This window comes from Carex rostrata, chromosome 1, assembly GCF_964058835.1.
Source record: "Carex rostrata chromosome 1, lpCarRost1.2, whole genome shotgun sequence".
In the NCBI taxonomy this organism is placed as follows: Eukaryota; Viridiplantae; Streptophyta; class Magnoliopsida; order Poales; family Cyperaceae; genus Carex; species Carex rostrata.
This window is the reverse complement of record NC_135918.1, coordinates 7,480,916-7,494,201: the sequence shown is the minus strand read 5'-3', so window position 1 is coordinate 7,494,201 and position 13,286 is coordinate 7,480,916. Positions and strand designations below refer to the sequence as shown.

Genomic DNA, 13,286 nt, shown 5'->3' with positions numbered 1-13,286 from the left:
CGAGGAGTTGCATTCACTTATTTATGAAGCGAGCGGCTACAATAGGAATCACTGAAAATTAGAAATATAGGCCCGTATGCTCCAAGCAGGAAAGTATCTCAGAATCACATTGCGAGACGAATGAGCATTTAGAGGCCTGCTTAGGAAGGTTGTGAGGTCTGGTGATCCTCTGTTGGAAGTTTTTGCATGCCGAATTAACAGAGAGTCAGGAGCTAGATGTTCATCCCAAAATTTGGCTGTAGAAAATTATCAACCAAATTATGAACCACACACTCCTCTATTCGTACCCGGACCAATGCCAGTACTAGAACCAGAACCAGAAATATACAATGATTCACCCCAATCTCCACCTTTTATCCAACCCCAACCACAATGTGCACCTTTTATCCCACCTATATCCGTAGGTTCTCCATCCTTACCTGGACCTGAACCAAATCCTCACCCCAGACCGCCACCGGTACATGAAGATCCAAACGAGTCAGAATTTGAATTTATGAACGAGGTACCGGATGAGAATCTGCAAACTGGGGATGAATGGGGGGAAGGAGACTTGGATGATGAGGTAGATGAGGAAGATGAAGAAGATGAAGAAGAATACACACAGCCCACTGTGAGGCACAATAGAGATATGCCGTTAAGTGGCCGTTCTAAGACTCACCTGTTCCTAAACTTCAATGACACATCTGCTTTTCGAGAAGCAGATGTTTCTTACTACGGTCATCGGATTGAATACAAGAGTGAGCTCGCAGCAGGCCAATTCTTCGCCAACAAAAATTAGATGCAGCACTTCGGGTTGTCGTTTTAAACTGAAGGCAAAAACAACAAAAATTGGAGATACATGGAAGATAATTGAGCAAGACACGCCTCACACATGCACATCTGAGTACACCAGGATCGACCATGCACAATTGACGGCATCAATTATCGCAGATATCATCGGGCCTAGCATTAAGGAAAACCCCACTATGAGCATCCGGAGTGTGGCACACTGCGTGAGGGTTAGGTTTGGCAGTATAACCCTGAAGTACAACAAACTTTGGAGAGGTCGCGAGCTTGCAGTAGCCCGACAATTTGGGAGTTGGGAAGAGTCGTACAACTTTATGAAACTATTACTTCTCGGGATATGTGACAAGAATCCCGGCTCGAGGCACCTATTTCGGACCAACCCGAGCTTCGATAAAGATACAGGACTGGTCAAGCAAGGTGTTGTGGAATTCGTGGCCGTGGCATGGGCTTACGGACCATGCATCACCGCATTTGGTTACCTAAGGTTGGTGATCAGTATAGATGCAGCCTTCCTTTCTGGGCGGTATGAGGGAGGACTTTTGATGGCTTGCGGCTATGATGCCGAGAACTAATTGCTACCTCTAGCATTTGCAATTGTGCATAAGGAGAATGAAGATTTCGCCATGGTATGTCTAATATTGTCTAATATTGTCTAATATATGTCATTTTCGATTATTTAAGATGCATTTTGTCTAATTTGACTTTGTTCTATTGCAGTAAAATCCGATGTGTAATGTTTTTTTAAGGAGAGTGGGCAAAGTACGTCCTAATGATGTCATGGAGCAATCAAATTTTGATAAAATTTTCCAAACCTCTGATGGAGGATACCGATTTGGTATCATGACAACAAACGGCTTCGAGTCCCTTAATGCTGTCTTCAAGGAGAGCCGAATGCTGCCCGTGGCTGCACTTGTGGAGGAGACATTCTACAAGTGCAATAGTTGGTTTGTGCAGCGGCGGCAGGCAGCGATGGAACAAAGGGATGCAGAAAAACCTTTTTCCAAACGGGTACATGATAAGATTGCCAAACGGTGGGTGAAAGGTACAAAAATGGATGTCATCCCATACTCGCACGGCGAAGGTAAGTACGAAGTCACGGGCCCAAATGAATATGTTCCAGTAGTCCAAACGCAGGATGAAACTATGTCCATGCTTCACAGAAGGTTCCAGTATATCGTGACATTCGGGCCCAACAGAGCAGTAGAATGTACATGCAGAGGTATCCAATTAACTGGAATTCCGTGCGCTCATGTGTTAGTTGTCTGTCGCCAGAAAAATTGGTCACCCGACCTATTTGTTGACCACCGGTATAGGGTGGACTACCTTTTGAGTACTTGGAATGTTGTATTTGTTCCTTATGGCAATCCTGAAGATTGGCCTACGACCACTACCCCTAAAATTGAGCCAAAGAAAGATTGGATACGGCGTGGTAGGAGAAAACACATCCGTCATATAATGACCATGGATGAAATGCAAGGTAGGCGACAGGGGCACCGTCCTCGCCGTTCCACTACTGATAGGCAGAGTTGAGGTATGTAACATTCAACCTTGAAAAATGGTTACATTTCATTCCAATATTGAACAGGTTAATAAGTAACATATGTGGGATGCAGATGCTCATAACGCAGCAAATGCAGCAGAAAACGAGCGAGTCATGGCAGAGTCAAGCGGATCGCGAGGGTCGCGGCGAAGCACAGCCAGAAGCCGTACAGCTGACCGTGAAAATGCAACTATGATGTTTAGGGAGGCAGTGGGAGAAAGACTGTCAGGAGGAGAGGCGGTTGGGATGCAAGGGCCCTCAGGTACTACCCAGCGAAGAAGGAGCACATCTCAAGCTGGAAGAAGGAGCACATCTGGCGCAGGACATTGTCAAGAAGAGGCAGTTCAACCAGCTAGAAGGAGCACATCTGGCGCAGGACCATCTGGTACAGCATACCAGCAAGAAGAGGCAGTTCAACCAGCTAGAAGGAGCACATCATCATGGGGATCTGGACGGTTACTAGGATTCCAATTTCTTCGGGGTCGTAGAAATTAACTTCAGTGCTCTTTCAAAGTATTTCACTATTTCAAAGTATTGTGAACAATTTTTATTTTGAGGTTTGTATTAACTTTATTTGTATATGTATGAACGTTTTTTTTAATTATTATTTTGTAAATTGTAGACGAGAAGGATGGACAGCAATACTCGAGGAAAGAGCGAGGAAAATAAAAACCGCACATGCTGCTTTTGCGGAAAGCTTAGAAGTGACTGTCCGAAATGTGTGCGGATAGATGAATTTTTTAACCGGAATGACATATATGATGATGATTTTGTAGAAAACCCCTACGGTTATGGATCAAGGAAAGAAGAAATTAATGTAGCGACGCCGCCTAAGGTTCAGACTAAGACTAAGACTCATGTACCTTCAAAGATGAAAGAAAAAAAAATTTAACCTTCAAGGAATAATACATTTTTCAGTTCGTTATGCATTTAGTTCAATTTGTATTGGGAGCTTACGTTGATCTGCTCAGGCTGGAATTTAAATTAGTTCTAATTGTTAAGTTAGAAGTTTGTATGAACTTAATTTTATTGTGTACTTGTCGGATTATTGTATTTGTTGTGTATTTGGAGATTATGTTTTAAAGTAAATACCAAAACAGTAAAACTAAACTGCAAATCATAATAAAACATAACGAAACATAATAAAACATAATAAAACTAATCTAAACTAAAACAATAACTGCAAATAAGATCTATCTCAAATAACTGCAAATAAGATCTATCTCAAATAACTGCAAATAAGATCTATCTCAAATATACTCTGAAGGGCTAAACCGGTCAGGTGGATGACCCTTATTTTCCCTACTGAAATTCCTTTGACGCCAGTCTTGCCACTGAAGTTGTCCAGCTTGCGCTCTACGAGCTGGTGTAACCTCCTCCTCGGGCTCAGCCTGTGCGCTCATCGTGAGTGCTACACTCCATGGATCTGTGGGCTCGGCCGCGTAGGTAGCTGGCGGTGGCGGTGGGGTATGGAATAGGGACTCTACAAACTGGGATGCACAGTCAGTCTGAGTCCCGCTCCTAGAAGCCTCCCAATCATGAGCCCTCGGTAGATACGGCTGACCCAGAGAGGCGGCTGTATCCCACTGATCAGCTGGAGGTAAATCTGAAAGGCTGAAAGTGAACCCCTCATCATCCTGCTCAAGCTGGATCTCTGAAGACTCGTGCTGCTCAGGTGGTGGCGGCATGTATGCAGGACCCTGCAAGGATACCAATAATTTAGTAAATTTTTACTGAATCTTTACCTGCAATAAAGAAATAAATAAAATAAAGAATCATATACCAGGGGAAGAACTGGACGTCCATGCTCGTCGCGGTAGGCGTGCCAACCGGTCATGGTAAGTACGAAACGATGATAGTCCCACTCTGGCTGCTCTGTGGGGATCGGTGGCATCTCACTGTTCAGCATATGTGGCGCATCAGGCTCGTCCGACCATATTTTGCGCCAATCAATATTCTCTCCCGCGTCTCGTAGCATAGTGACTAGCTTTGCCTCGTGGCCGTTGTCCTCAATACAGGGGGCAACCAAGTTCAACATCGCATGCCCGACTGCTCTGTAGCCTATTTTTCCAAGACAGATGATTGAACGCGCGGCACCTTTAATGTCACACCCCGCGGCCACGGGTCGTAACAGTCCCCCGCCGTAAGCATACAACGCCGTGTATGCTTACAAGGCTACTCACATTTCAAACCAAACAACAAGCAATTCAAACAAGTTTCTAATATATATATCAGAGTACACAGTCTGGTCAGCATATAATACAACAAAAGTATCTCATCCGGATACCAACCACGAGGCCTACCCTAAATCTATACAACAAAAGATATCTAGGGTCATATACTGGTAAGCTACTAAGGCCTACTACTCTCGTGCCTCTCCGGAATCAGTCGCACCAATACCTGTAAAATAACGGGGAAGGTGGGGGTGAGAATAAATTCTCAGTGCGAATTTGCCACATTTGAATTATTGGACTTGCAATCAAACTCTATATTCAATAATGAAACCCAAACAACAACAATGCAAACAGTTATATAAGAAAACATAAATAACAGAATGCCACTACTCGACAACAGTTAATCAACCTGAAACACAGTTTACGGAATTTCCAAGATGAATCTCAAACACAACATATATTTTGGCTTAACTCGATTCCTAACTCAGTTCAGTAGGGCTTGTAGCAATTACAGATGTTCTTTCGAGCTGAACCTTTATCAAACCCACATCTGTAGGGTTACTGACACCTACAGATGGCCAACCGCTGGACCCTTTATCTGACACCCATCTGCAACCGCTTGGCTTAACAGTTTATTAAGGTCTGGTTCAAATCATGTAAAGAAAATCCACTTTAGAATCGTTTCCAATATTCGTCATATTCAATCGACCGTTCAAATGCATTAACACGTAGGAAAATGCTACCGAGCCATAGACGTTACACAAGTCAACCACGATTTCCAATCACACATCTCATAACATAATCACCCTCCCTCGTCCCAACCGGTACTGGGAATATCGAGGGCCGTTCACCTAAGGCCATTTAGGATCCTGGGAATCCAAGTCAGCATACAGCCCGACTTGGCAAATTAATTGGATCCAAGTGCTTAACTTCGTAAATCCATTCACACACACACATATCAATTCCACTCGTGGTGACTTTCAATCAAAATCAGATCACAATAGATCGACATAACCTATAACCATACCAGTATGCAAATCATTCAATTCAGATCAATTCGAGTTTAATTTGATTGGGCTATGCAAATGCTCTACGCAATTCAGTGATGCAATCAATGATATTCAACATGACAAACGAAAACACAGTTTAATTCCTGAAAATAAAGTATCAAACAAGTCCAAGAATCCCGCACCTGTTTGACGAGCGTACCGCTTAAGCTAAGGATTGGACGTCTCGTATGGTCTCGCAAGTTCTTGCTCGACCGAGCCTACACCTATATTATACGTATACTAGGTTTAACATTGGTTCAGGATCGAGGAGTTTAATCGAGTGGTGCTAGGGTTTATACCTTCCCTATTCAATTTCTATGTTTTTGGTATCAATTCGTTCGGTTCATTATTTCTTACCAACATCATCTAAAACCACACAAAATTCATCTAGGTCCTCGGGACCATACAACTCTCCATTTGGTGACCATCAATCACCGGTTCACTACTTTGGTTCTCGGTTCATTTCAATTTACCGTTTGGTTAACCCTAATTTGGTCAAAACCTCAAATCGGCCGTTAAATGTTCTAAAAATTCACGATCAGGAGGCAACCCTACCGATTACAAGTCTAATTGGTCGGGTTAAGCAAATCAAATCACGATTATGCCAACTTTCAATTTTGGCACGAAACCCTAGAAATCAGATTTCATAAATCGGAAGAAATCGGGAAAAAGATTGACAAACAAACTAGTAAGAAGTGTAGAGGAACTAGTCCTCGAGCAATTCGAACACAAATCTCGGGTTTAAAACGAGAATCCGAGAAATCGAGAAAATTCGAGGTTTCGAAAGTAAAAAGGAGAGAAAGAAATACCAAATAGAAGGGTTCGAAGAGATCCTCGGCTGCTTTCTCGGTTCCAGACTCGATTTCTCGCAACAATCGGGAGTCTGAGCGAAACGGAAACTCACGGGATCTTTTCCTTCTCTCTTAACCGAAATTCACTTGAAAATGGGGAAAATGGTGAAGTGAGAGAGAGAGAAGGTTTAATTTGGGTTTTAGGGTTAAAATTACCCTGAATGCGGATTAGCCAATCCGCACTGCGGGTGACTTAATCCGCACTCGAGACTTAGTCGGTTGTCAGCCGAATCCAGGAAAAGTCCGAGCCTACTGCGGATGAACCTGATCCGCACTGCGGTTCAACCTCATCCGCACTCACTACTTAGCCGATTTCAGAAAAATTCAGTGCAATACAGAAATTCATGAGTGCGGCTAAACCCATCCGCACTGCGGATCCCTCACCCGCACTCACTACTTAGTCATTTTTTTTGTCAAAATTCCAGAAAAAGCCTGAGCCACTGCGGATGACTTCTACCCGCACTGCGGTCAATCTAATCCGCACTGAGCCTATAAAGTTCCGAAATCTCGAAATTTCGACGCGGTTTCAATTCACAATTAACTTAATTATTTAGGGAAACCTTAATTAAGGTTTAAACTTCCATTTTATTAACACAATTAACTTGATTCTTTCTTTTGATTCATTTCAATTTAATTGTAAAAATTTCGTAACGTAACATTTAAGCCCTACCAGCAGCTAAAAAAAACAAGGTTAGATTTAGTAAAAATTATGCAAAAAAGTTCATATTTCTCAAAATTATGCATTACCTGACGAGCACCTTTCCGGCCAGTGGGGGTATAACCATCATCTGAGAATATCTTCCAGCGAAGAAAATTGCCGTAATCTCCCTCTAGATAAACCGAGGCCATGCAGACACGTACGTACCAAGCCTCGTATCTCAATAGAGGATCTCCCTGGAACTGCACCCCATCCTCCGGCATATGCCACAAGTTGGCAATCATATTTCTGGCCATTCCGTAGTGTATTTCGTAAAACGTACTCCAATCTCTGCCGGGGTGATTGCCGTGCGTCATCCTGTAATTAATATGTTAGTTGCAATTTTAAGTCAATAACCAATGTCCGCTACTATATAATAGGATAACATAACCTACCCGTATAGCCTCCTGATCTCAGATCTCGGGACGTCTGGATCTGCGGGGATGAGTGGAGGATATCCAAACTGACGGAGCACCCGGTCCGGATAGTGGAACTCCACTATCCAGAAGCACACCAGTGGACCCCTGTATAGCCACACCGCCGAATCATCTGCTACTGTCTGCGGCAGCCTCCCCTCACTGTATAGCTCCTGGTATGGAGTCCAGGTCACCTGCGTGTCACCCAGGCTCTGAATCTGTCCTTGGACCAGCCTGATACCTACTGGTTTTCCGTGAGGCTGGTTCTTGTACTGGTGATGTCCATAAAATTTCTTGCCAAATGCATGACAGTCTTCATTCGTGGGAACTCCCCATTCTGGCGATTTATTCAGCACAGGTACCCCCACCGGTAGCCGTGACCATGCCCAGTGCTGCAGTAGAATTACTAGCCCGTACATAACCTTTTGTTTCTTCTGTAATTTGAAGAATATTAGCCATCACATAGATGTTCAAAAATTTAAAATAAGACAAGAAGAACTTACTGACCTGACAACTCTGGTACAAGTTGAAGTAAAGATGTGATAGGACTGCCCCACCCCAGTTGTACTTTCTATCTGGCTCAAGGTCCCGCACCAGCTCCAGATACATCAGCGGGACAGTATCACCACCCGAATCAGGGAACATAATAGAACCAAATAGGTCCATCAGGAAGGCCCGTGTATATCTGTAATATTAAAATTAGAAGGCAACTCATTTTTTGACATTAATTATAGTACAATTTAAATTTATTTCCTAATAGTTTTTTTAGTACCTCTGAATCTCAAGCTCCGTGGCATCCCGATCCAGACCTCCCGCAAACAGAGCTCGCAGCTTCGTCTTCTTGATAGCGTATCTGGACTTCCCATTATAATCCTGTATATCTCCTTCAGCTCCCAACAGCTCTGCGAGTCTGTCATTGATCATGTCGTCATCCTCCTCAGGGGGGTCAGATATGCCACCAACGGGCTCACCCTGGATGGGCAGACCCCATAGGACACTAACGTCCTGGAGAGTCACTGTCATCTCTCCGAACGGTAGGTGGAACGTCTGAGTCTCAGGGCGCCATCGCTCCACTAGTCCTGCCAAGAGGGACGCATTAATGGCCTTAGTCTCCGTCTCCATAATATCGACCAAATGATGCAGTCCCAAATTTTGCAGATACTGGTCCATCAACGAGTAGTACTGTATACTAGGATGCCGACTCCTAGCCTCTACAATCTCCTCACTCTGTGTTGAAAGAAGTAAACAACATAAAAAACTAAAAATACGACAACTCCACAAAATTTAAACTTAAAAAATTAATCAAGTACCTCAATAGATGCCAGTGAAACTCGATGCTCTGCGTGAGTCATCCATAATAGAGGACTAAAATGTTCCGTGTTGTTATCGGGAATTGGCTCAAGATCAGGGTCCGGTGGTGGTACTCTCCTAGGCCGTCCCCGTCCCCGTCCCCTAGCCGCCATCCTACGTTAAAAAGAAAATTAGACATCATAATATTGGATAAAATACGCTAATTCCGGACTATTAGAACTATTGACTATGTATAACGGGTTGGCTATTAGAACTACTGACTATGTATAATTGACTATTAACTAATGAAAATTCTAGTTTAAAATCTATTTTAATAAGAATTAACAAGCCTTTTTTAAAGTAAAATCTCAAAACTCTTAAAAGTGATGAAATTTGGTATATATTTATCAGATACCAACAAATTGATAATTTAATTTACCAATCAATTATGCCTCTTCATGTCAGACAACCAAGTGTTTTTTCTTCCAGCATAACTAATATATGTGACAAACCAATGTCACATAATTAAGTCTTGTTCATAACCATAACGAACACAATATTACCAATTTCGATAAAATGCACACAAAAAATGGAACGGATCAAGTCACCAGAACTGCTCATGACGCATATATTGCTCATGAATGCTATGCTAATCTATGCATGCAACTCCTCTGACAACCTGTCTACGTGTCTCCTTTCAACATCACAAGAACTTGAAATGAGAAACATAAATGTGTTTATCTTAAGCGCTCTAAACATCACATGGTATGTTAGCTGATGTTTTAGTCTTGTAGACATTCACAAAAAAGATGGAGAAAAGCATTCTTTTTTTTTCTTTTTTTTCATGTAGAAATTGAAGCTTAATTTACTAGTTTTATGAAGTGGTAATATGAGCCTCATCATTGGGTATTAGAATTGATATAACATAACAAAATTATTTCAAGAATAGATAAAAGAATATAAATATGATATTGAATAACCATTATTAGTTACATGTAAAACAGTGTGATGAATTGACTAAATTTACAAAATTGGAAAGCATCTAATTAATTTTTTTTTTCTAAAATTGACCATCTAAATATAGGTTTACAAGTACACTTTCCTAACCGAGCAAACCCCGAGCAAACCCAACAATTCAATTATTTTCTTTAAAACAAATCTCAAATTAGGCATATTATTGCCGGAAAAATCAACAACCCGAGCAAACCCCACAATGCAATTACTTTCTTTAAAGAAAATCTCAAATTAGGCTTGTGCTTGCCGGGAAAATCAACAACCCGAGCAAACCCCACAATTCAATTAATTTCTTTAAATCAAATATTAAATTAGGCTTGTGATTACTAACCGTTTAGAGCAAAGATCGACGGACTAGCAACAATCACACTCTCGAACACCGATCGAACTCACCGGAGGCGAAAACCAGCAACAAGAGGGATTGCTCGTGAGGCGGAGGAGAGGGGCGGGCTCTAGGGAGATGGAAGAGAGAAGGGGCGGGGGTGAGACTCTTGTGAGGCACAAAAGAGAGAGGGGGCGGGGGTTTGGACAGTCTGGGCGCTTCACCGAGAGAGAGCGGCCAGAACAGAACAGAAACGGCGGAAGAAGAGAGAAGAAAGAAGGGTTCTGTCGGGGGGGGTATTAAAGGGGTCGGAGCGCGGATATTATCTGCGGGGGGGGGAATTAAAAGTCCGGGGCGCGGATATTATCCGCGGGGGGGAATAAATATTACGGAGCGCGGATAATATTCGCAGGGCGGGGGTATTTTTATAAATTTTGCGATAACGTGGTTATTTTTATTAATTTTATTTATTAGTTGGGTATTTTTAAAAAAATTGGCATGATACTTGCACAAAAAGTGAGTTTTGTTGAAAAGAAAATTAAGAATGGTAACCGACCGGCCATTTTTATTAATATCCCTGAAAAAAAAGAAAATTTTAAAAATAACCATGTTCCTCATTTTTTTTTAAATATGCCCTGACCGCCTGGACTAGGGGCGGCCCAAAACACCAAGTGAGGCGCCCCAGGGCCCGGCGGCCCATACCCCAAGTGAGGCGCCACCCCCTGGGGCGCCCCATTAGTAATTTGGTTTTTTTTTTTTTTTTTTTGAGAAATCTTAGTATTTTGATTTGAATAATTTTGTTGAAAAAAGTGTTGGGTTTATGTATATGTGTATGTCAAAAAATAAAATATTATGTATATGTGTATGTGTATGCCAAAAAATATAATATTTGATATATTTACGAAGTGATGTCGTAAATTTTTATAACTTTAATTTTTATTTTTATTTCTTTGGTGAACTATATGTATAATATACACACATACACATACACACATGCACATACACATACACATACACATATACACATACATATATACACATACACATACAAAAAAACTCACACATACACATACACATACACATACACATACACATACACATACACATACACATACACATACACATACACATACATACACACATACACATACACATACACATACACATATACCAAATAAATCAATTCGCATAAGCAAAATAGCAAGTTTATCTGCCACCACGTCTGAATAAACCTAACAAACGACTAGTTCTTCTGGTACCAGTGGCAGGTGCGGCATTACTTGTAGAGGCTTGGCTACTAGATGATTGGCTTACAGGAGGAGGGGGTTGTGTTCTACCGGTTGCTTCAGCGACAACTCTGGCATTTTCTCTTTCGTTGTGTTCGTTTATTGCATCTAAATGTAACAATGCAATTCAGTTAGTAATATAATTAAAGCATAAATAAATTTTGTACAATTCTACGTACCTGCCCTGCGCCTGTCGGAAACAGAACGGCGAGCCCGATTTCCCGACGGTCGCCTACCACCCATCTCGTCCATGGTCATTACAATACGCTTGTGTCTCCTCCTTCCCTTTCTTATCCATCCTTCTGAAGGTAATATTCTATCTCCGACATATGTAGGCCACTCATGCTGATCAGGATAAGAATGGAAAGATCCACCCCAAGTGGAAGCAAGGTAATCGGTACGGTACATGTCAGCAACATAGTGATCCTCACAGTAGTTCCTCACTCGGCATACCGCCATCACGTGACTGCAGGGTATGTGACTTAGCTGGGGTCCTTGGCATGTACAGGTTACCGCCCTGGCATCTCCGAATTTAACCACGTACTTGCAAGCCCTCTTGACAAACGCCATAGTGCCGTCTGGTTTACGGGTGGTAGGAACGTACTCATTTGGATTTTGCACTTCGAATTCTGTTCCATCGTTACCCATCGGGATCACGGTCATGGTTGCACCTTTGTCTCTGTGTCGTCTTAGTTTCTCCTCCACCCTTGTTGAAAATGACTGGTTCATCCTTATTAATTCTGCGGCCTTAGCACGCCGTTCCTGAAACCAGGCATTTAACTTGTAGAATGTGTCCTCTACAACTGCAGCCACAGGCAACATCCGGCTCTGCTTGAATACTGCATTCAGCGACTCGGATCCGTTGGTGGTCATAATTCCCCAACGCCAACCTCCATCCCGGGATTGATATATTTTCTCGTATGCTGGATCTTCGTTGACATCTCGGGGATTATTTTTCCCCACCTTCATTAAGTAGAGATTTGCCTTTGGCATGTACTACATAGAAAATAAGGAAATAGAATAATGTAAGTAAACAATTGTAGTAAAAAAAAATTATTTTCTTAAAGTACAATAATATATGTAAACAATTGAAATGCATGTACCCTTGCAAAACTGCTAGTCATCTCTACCACCCTTCTCGGCTTTTTCTTTCTGCAATTCCATCTAAATGTATCAGTAACCCACGTGTCGCCTCCGGTTGCCTTGGAAAGGTTCTCCGCAACGTGTTGCATACACAACCTGTGCACACACTGGCCAGTACGTGTTGACCAACCGTAATCTTCACGATCAAAAACATATTTTATTCCTTTGTGCTGGTCTGATATCACACAGAAAAACTTCCCTTCCCCAATCACCCGTCTTCTTAAAAACTGCATAAAGAATCCCCAGTTCTCGCTGTCCTCTTTACGAACAATTGCAAACGCCAAAGGCAACAGCTGGTTCTCAGCATCATATGCGCATGCTATGAGTAGTCTCCCCTCGTAACGGCCAGACATGAAGCATGCATCAATGCTGATAACAGGTCTGATGTATGGCACAGCCTGGATACAAGGACCAAAAGCCCATGCTATGCCCTTGAATTGTTTAGCTCCCTCTATTAGTACACCGTCTTTATCAAAAAAAGGGCCATGCCATCGCTCATATACGGTGCCGACATTTGTACTTGCCATGGCCTGGAGCAATGGTGCCAGATAGCCATATGAGTCCTTCCAACTACCAAATATCCTGCAAATCGCAAGTTCACGACCTCTCCACAGCCTGTTGTATTTTGGGATTACATATTTGTATTTGTGTCTGACGGTCATAGCCACCGCCTTGATGCTCATCGATGGATCCAACTTAATGTCCTCCTCAATTGCAT

At 42.3% G+C, this 13,286-nt stretch overlaps 1 protein-coding gene across 1 annotated transcript; it reads right to left on the bottom strand.

Annotated features, from left to right (window-relative positions):
- Positions 1-11,345: 11,345 nt before the first annotated feature.
- LOC144553834 (uncharacterized) lies at positions 11,346-12,801 on the bottom strand. Its single transcript, XM_078302046.1, has 3 exons — positions 12,529-12,801; positions 11,605-12,421; positions 11,346-11,533 (listed from the first exon to the last, which is right to left on the bottom strand). The coding sequence occupies exons 1-3, from the start codon at positions 12,799-12,801 to the stop codon at positions 11,346-11,348; spliced, it is 1,278 nt and encodes a 425-aa protein (XP_078158172.1).
- Positions 12,802-13,286: the final 485 nt, after the last annotated feature.